The sequence below is a fragment of the Camellia sinensis genome, chromosome 13 (assembly GCF_055761805.1).
Source record: "Camellia sinensis isolate YWXY chromosome 13, ASM5576180v1, whole genome shotgun sequence".
NCBI classification, from domain to species: Eukaryota; Viridiplantae; Streptophyta; class Magnoliopsida; order Ericales; family Theaceae; genus Camellia; species Camellia sinensis.
The window spans coordinates 97,531,731-97,538,248 of record NC_138973.1 but is presented as its reverse complement, the minus strand read 5'-3'; the positions used below and the strand labels follow the sequence as shown (position 1 = coordinate 97,538,248).

The 6,518-nt window shown below is 35.2% G+C and overlaps 1 protein-coding gene across 2 annotated transcripts; it reads left to right on the top strand.

Moving 5' to 3' along the window:
• Positions 1–389: 389 nt before the first annotated feature.
• Positions 390–5,903, top strand: LOC114301201 (uncharacterized). 2 transcript variants are annotated; one of them, XR_014349296.1, is made up of 3 exons: positions 390–3,103; positions 4,262–4,664; positions 5,395–5,903. XR_014349296.1 is itself a non-coding variant. In XM_082902969.1 (2 exons), exons 1-2 carry the CDS (start codon positions 466–468, stop codon positions 4,594–4,596), a joined length of 2,973 nt encoding a protein of 990 aa, XP_082759095.1. In that variant the 5' UTR covers positions 390–465; the 3' UTR covers positions 4,597–4,988. The 2 variants fall into 2 exon arrangements, 1 of the variants encoding a protein (XP_082759095.1); XM_082902969.1 differs by lacking the exon at positions 5,395–5,903 and having other exon boundaries at positions 4,262–4,988.
• Positions 5,904–6,518: the final 615 nt, after the last annotated feature.

The window sequence follows — 6,518 nt, the reverse complement described above, 5'->3', positions numbered from 1 at the left end:
TTCGTAAAAAGATAAAAAGTACACTTATTTAGGTCATTCCAAACAACCCCTTAATATGACAATATGTATAATCATGATCAACTCATAATCAAGTCTTAACTAATACCTCTATAGGTTATAATCAAAGTCATAACTTTTCCCTATTGAAAAACATATTTGTCGTTTATTTTATCAGAAAAAATGAGATAAAAAAAATAAAATTACGATTATCAAATAGATTTAATTTTTCATAAATAATATATAAAAAAATACTTTATAAAATCAACTATTCAAATAATCAAAGTGGAACTACCCGCCCTAACACAGACGGGCAAGTTTTGTCTCTTTAGCCATTGACATAACTTGACTCTGGCTCACCTGATCACATTATAAAACCAACCAGCAGCTTCAAGTTATGAAACACCTATCACCAGCACTTCCCAAGCTAAGTTTCACCCATAAAAACCCGCGAAACCCACCTCTAAAATGTCCAAAATAACCCCAACAACATCTTTTCAAATCCTTCTCTCCATGTTCGCCCTCCCACTCCTCATCCTGCCCTTGCATGGAAACTCCCAATCTACTGATTCAGAACAAACAATCCTACTCAGACTCAAACGACACTGGTTCAATCCACCCTCCATCAACCACTGGACACCATCACCACCAAACTCCAACTCCTCCACCCACTGTAATTGGCCTGAGATCACCTGCTCCAATGGCTCCGTCACCGGACTTTCCCTCATCGACAAAACCATCACCGGGCCAATCCCACCGTTCATTTGTGACCTCAAAAACCTCACCGCCATTGATCTCCAGTACAATTACATCCCCGGACCCTTCCCTACCGCTCTCTACAACTGTACCAAGCTTGAACATTTAGACCTCTCCCAAAACTTGTTCGTCGGCTGCATTCCAGGCGATGTTGACCGGTTGTCGACTCATCTCCGGACCTTCAACCTCAGCGGCAACAACTTCACCTGCGATATCCCAGCAGCCATCGGGCGGTTCCCCGAGCTCACAACCCTTCGGCTTTTTCTAAATTTGTTCAACGGCTCTTTCCCACCAGAAATTGGCAACCTGTCAAGGCTCGAATGGCTGGAGCTGTCGGACAATGAATTTGCGCCGATGGCGATACCATCCACCTTTACCCAGTTGAGGAAACTTAAACAACTATTGATCAAGGGTTCAGGTTTGATCGGTGAAATCCCAGAAACAATTGGGAATTTAGCAGAGCTCGTGGAATTGGACTTGTCAAACAATAACTTGACTGGTACAATTCCGAGTGGTTTGCTGCTGCTGAAGAATTTAACAATAGTATATCTCTACAAAAATCACTTGTCCGGGCCAATTCCTCAGCCCATTGAAGCTTTGAAGATGGAGGAATTCGATTTATCCGAAAACAACTTGACAGGAACAATTCCGGATGATTTTGGTACACTAACAGAGTTGTCAGTTTTGTCTCTATTTTCCAATCAACTCTCGGGGGAGATACCGGAAAGCATTAGTCACCTTCCATCACTGAAATATGCAACATTGTCCAGCAACAATCTCTCTGGAACATTGCCACCGGACTTGGGGCAATATTCCATTCTTCAGGGGTTTGATGTCGCCCAGAACCATTTCACCGGTAAGGTGCCAGAGTACTTGTGCGCTAATGGTGGACTAATAGGAATTGCGGCATATGATAACAATTTGAGTGGTGAATTGCCTAACTCACTTGGCAATTGTTCGAGTTTGTTGATTGTTCGGGTTAATGGTAATCGCCTTTCTGGCAGTATTTCAGCTGGTCTCTGGACATCAACCAATCTGACATTGTTGATGCTTAGCGATAACTCCTTTACCGGTCACCTTCCAAGAACACTTGCACCAAGTTTATTACGACTCGAGATCAGTAATAACAAGTTTTCCGGTGAAATCTCAACTGGGTTGTCTTCTTGGAAGCATTTAACAGTGTTCAGTGCAAGTAACAACCTCTTTGTTGGTACGATTCCCCAAGAATTGACAACACTTTCTCAATTGACAACTCTGCTGCTCGATGGGAATCTATTTTCCGGTCATCTTCCATCAGATATTGTCTCATGGAAGTGGCTGACCACTCTGAATCTCAGTCGAAACCAACTCTCGGGTTTCATTCCTGCCAAACTTGGTTCTTTACCAAGCCTCACTGTTTTGGACTTGTCAAGGAATGCGTTCTCAGGTCAAATTCCAACTCAGATTGGCCTTTTAAAGCTAACTTCCCTCAATTTGTCTTCCAACTGTCTCACTGGAAGAATCCCATCTGAGTTTGAAAATACTTTTTTCAATGCCAGCTTCTTGAACAACACCGGTCTTTGTGCAAGTAATCCATCACTCGGCCTTGAGATCTGCTCTTCTAGATTTGAAAACTCGAGCAAGTTATTCTCCAGGCTTCTCGCTATAATCATAGGTATAGCAACAGTCTTACTTGCATCAGCTATGCTACTCACATTCTTCCTAATTAAAACCAAGGGCCGCGAATCGGATTCCAAGTGGGAGCTCACTTACTACCAGAAATTGAATTTGAGTTTCAAAGAGTCAGACATTTTGTCAAATTTGACTGAAAATAATGTGATCGGAAGTGGTGGGTCGGGAAAATTATATCGTGTTGAGTTGAACTGTTCAAGTGAAATTGTAGCAGTTAAGAGGATTCAGAATATCAAGTTGGATCAAAAGCTCGAGAAGCAATTCCTAGCAGAAGTTGAGATATTGGGCACAATTCACCATTCCAACGTAGTGAATTTGTTGAGTTGCATTTCTAGTGAGACTACAAAACTTATTGTTTATGAGTATTTGGGAAACCATAGCTTGGATAGTTGGCTCCATGGAAAAAAGAGGCAAAGCATATCGGATTCAGACCTCGGTGTTGTCTTGGACTGGCCTAAGCGGTTGAAAATTGCCGTGGGAGCTGCCCGAGGGCTATGCTACATGCACCATGATTGCAAACCTTCAGTAATTCACCGAGATGTGAAATCGAGCAATATTTTGTTGGATTCTCAGTTCAATGCAAAAGTTGGAGATTTTGGCCTAGCCAAGATATTGGTAAAGCATGGAGGGCCTAATACGATGTCAACTGTGATTGGCTCTTTTGGCTACATTGCTCCAGGTAATTAACATATAAATTGATTTATTTTTAATTTATTTTCGTATTTAATGAAATTTTTTAAAAAAATTAAAGTTAGACGTTTTTTTTTTTAACGTTTTTTAATTTATTTTTAAAATGGTTTATTTTTGTCATTCATAACATTTTTCAAATAACTAAAAAAATAAACCTCTGAATTGCAAATTGCGGTCAGAGCTGGCAGGGGCTAAGTTAAAAAAATTTTAAATGTAAAAGTTTCTTTGAAATTGGTTTAAAGACAAAAATATGTTAAATCTTGTCCAAAAAAATCTGAAAAGGTTTACTTTTTTCTTTAAATAGATGTTTGGAAAATTTTCAAAATTTTAAAGATTGCCTAGTAGAGATGGACGAAAATATTTGTAAGAAAATATTAAAAAAAAAAAAAAAACTCTAGAGTTTGATCCTTGTAATAAAAAATGTCCTGAATTTTTAATTTTGTCAATTTAAACAATAATCTGTTCATTTATTGTCAATGTAAACTATCAACCTATTTCCGTTAAGCAAAACCTATGGTAATTTGTGTTTTACTCATTAAATTCAATATAGGTTTTTATAAAATATCTAAAATATATTTTTTCATTGAGTTTAATGACTAAAATACTTATTTTTTTCTTCATCAATTTTCCTTAACAAAAATAGACAAATGATTTAGATTGAAACAATCAAAAGATTATGGTTTAAATTAAAAAAATTAAAAGCTCAGTTTATTTTGTTACATAAGTTAAACTCTAATATTTTTTTTCCTCCAAAATTTAAAATCTTGGTTCCAAATCACAGTAAGAGTTAGCTAGGAGCTGAGTTAAAAATTAAGGAAATGTGGAAAAATATTGAAACAATCTACTATAGATGAAAACAAGTTAAATTTTGTTGAAAAACTGCTAAAAAGTTTCCTCATTTTTGTCTTTAATGAGTTTTTTTTTTTTTTTTGAAAATTAAATTTTTTTTTTTTAGATTTGTCTAGTCTAGATTGATGTAAAATGTATAAAATAAAAAAATTACCTCAAAGTTGTAAAACGTTCAATAAAAATAAGTCAAATATAAGACAAAAAAACAAGTCAACTTATAAGCTGTAATTAAAAAATTCTAAATTTTATTTTACATTAATTTTCGACATTCATATTTTAAATTATTTATGACTTTCAGAGTATGCTAGGACAAGCAAAGTGAATGAGAAGATTGATGTCTATAGCTTCGGTGTTGTCCTTCTAGAACTAGTTACTGGTAAGAAAGCCAACGATGAAAATGAAGGTATGTGCCTTGCCGATTGGGCATTTCAATATTACAATCAAGAAGGCAGGCACATAGTTGATGCCCTGGATGAGAAGATTAAAGAACTTCATTACTTGTATGAAATGGCTTGTGTTTTCGAGCTTGGGATCATTTGCACTAGCCCACTTCCCTCGAATAGGCCTAGCATGAGGCAGGTTTTACAAATCTTGCTCAATTGCAGCCATCAATCGGGATTTGGAGGGGGGTAATGTTGGGAGTGAGAATGACTGCTGTTCTGACTTCTCTGATGATTTTAGGCAGGGGAGCATTTTTTAAGGTGAGGATGGTAGTTTATTTTCCATTGTTTAGTTACTCTTTTCATTCTTGACTATTGCATAAGCATTCGCAATTACTACCACAAGAAAGCCGCCCCCTATCTCTAAAGGGGCTCATCACTTCGTCTGTAGACTGCAGTCTACCTTAGTGATTCCTCTTGTATACTTAACTTGTTTGGTGCCCTTCACCGGTTTATTCCTTCCTTGAGTAGAGCGGCAATGTGGCAGGACCGCCCTTGTAAAACAAATCAAGTTGCTCATTCTAGGCTTGTGAAAACCTATTTCAAGATCAACTCACTATGTAAATTTTTGAAAAATTATAAAAAGAATTTCAGAATTGGAGCCTTACAATAAAATAAATTCTAAATTTTTAATTTTGTCAATTTAAACCTTAATATTGTAATTTTCTTTCCGTCTAAATTATTTGAATATTTTTGTTAGGTAAAAGCGATTACAAATGACATTTTTAGTTATTAAACTCAATAAAAAATAGTATTTAAGACATCTTCCATGTACCTATATTGAGCATAATGACTAAAATATTATTTTTCCGTTACTTTTATTTAATGAAAATATGCAAATGATTTAAATTAAAAATAAATCAGAATATTAGAATTTAAATTTACAAAATAAAAAATTTAAGATTTATTTTAGAGATTTTAGGTTTTTGTAATTGGTAATCCGTTTGACAAAACTCCTATCAGTTGTAATTTTATTCGCTATTTGTTTCAGTGAGACTAGGAGTGCTTAGATACCAATCCAACCCCGCGATGTGCCCGTGTAGAAGAGTTTGTGCTGGCATTCAGTATTCCTTGTTTGCCACTTCGCAGACTATAATAACTAAAATTGTTTGACCGCTCAAGCAGTGGAGTGGTTCATCCAGTATTTCAGCCTCCATTCAGATACTGTTGAAAGTCCAAGGAGAGCATAAATTATGTAATCACATGAAAGATATATAGTAAAAAAAAAAAAATATGTATATATGTGTGTATATGCTTCCTACTTTATTTACATATTCATAAGAAGCAATCGTAGCTCTGAAGCAAGGAAATTACAGAGGAAACAACTCTGAGAAGCACAGAGAAGCGCTGATGCAGCGATTATCGATGGTTTATACTCTAAATACTTGATTTCTATTGTTAAAACAAGCATTAAAATCAGATTTCAAGCTATTTTGTGTATATAGCAAGAATTGAGAATATTATTGATTACGGTAATGCGATTTGAAGATGATTTTTGAAGCTTGGTCTTTGAGTGATTGAGCCCATGTTGGATCTTCGAGCATAAAAATTGTAAAGAACAAAAAGAACACTTAACCAGATTTGTTACGTGTTGGGAACCAATACTAAGCAAAAGTGAAAACTTAAAACAGAAAAACCGAACCACTAGAAAAAACCATTTAAATATAGAACTTTAAGCACTAAAAAATTAACCAGTGAGGTACTGAGGTATTTGCCTAAATCTATAGTACATTTTATTAAAAAATGTACGGTACATAGGAAAATCAATGGCTAAGATTGAGTCACATCATTAAAAGTGACCTGTTAAACAGGTCACCTTTTATAGTTATGAACTAAAATCATATTTCTTCATAACTATAATCAAATTAATCATAACTTAGTCATAATCACATTTTATAACCAACACCATTTTGTTCATAACTAATATCACATATTTCATATCCACATCTTATAATCAACATCGTTTTATTCATAACTAATATCACATATATCAGAACCACAATCACATATCTCATAATCACATCTCATAACCAATCCATTTGAGTCATAACCAACATCACATATCTCATAACCAACACTTTTTTTTTTTCCATAACCAACATCACATATCTCATC

Bases quoted from the DNA above. Each gene is read 5' to 3' on its own strand.
- LOC114301201 (XM_082902969.1), top strand. From the start codon at position 466: ATGTCCAAAATAACCCCAACAACATCTTTTCAAATCCTTCTCTCCATG. The intron at 3,104-4,261 runs GTAATTAACATA...TATGACTTTCAG, and splicing joins TTTTGGCTACATTGCTCCAG to AGTATGCTAGGACAAGCAAA.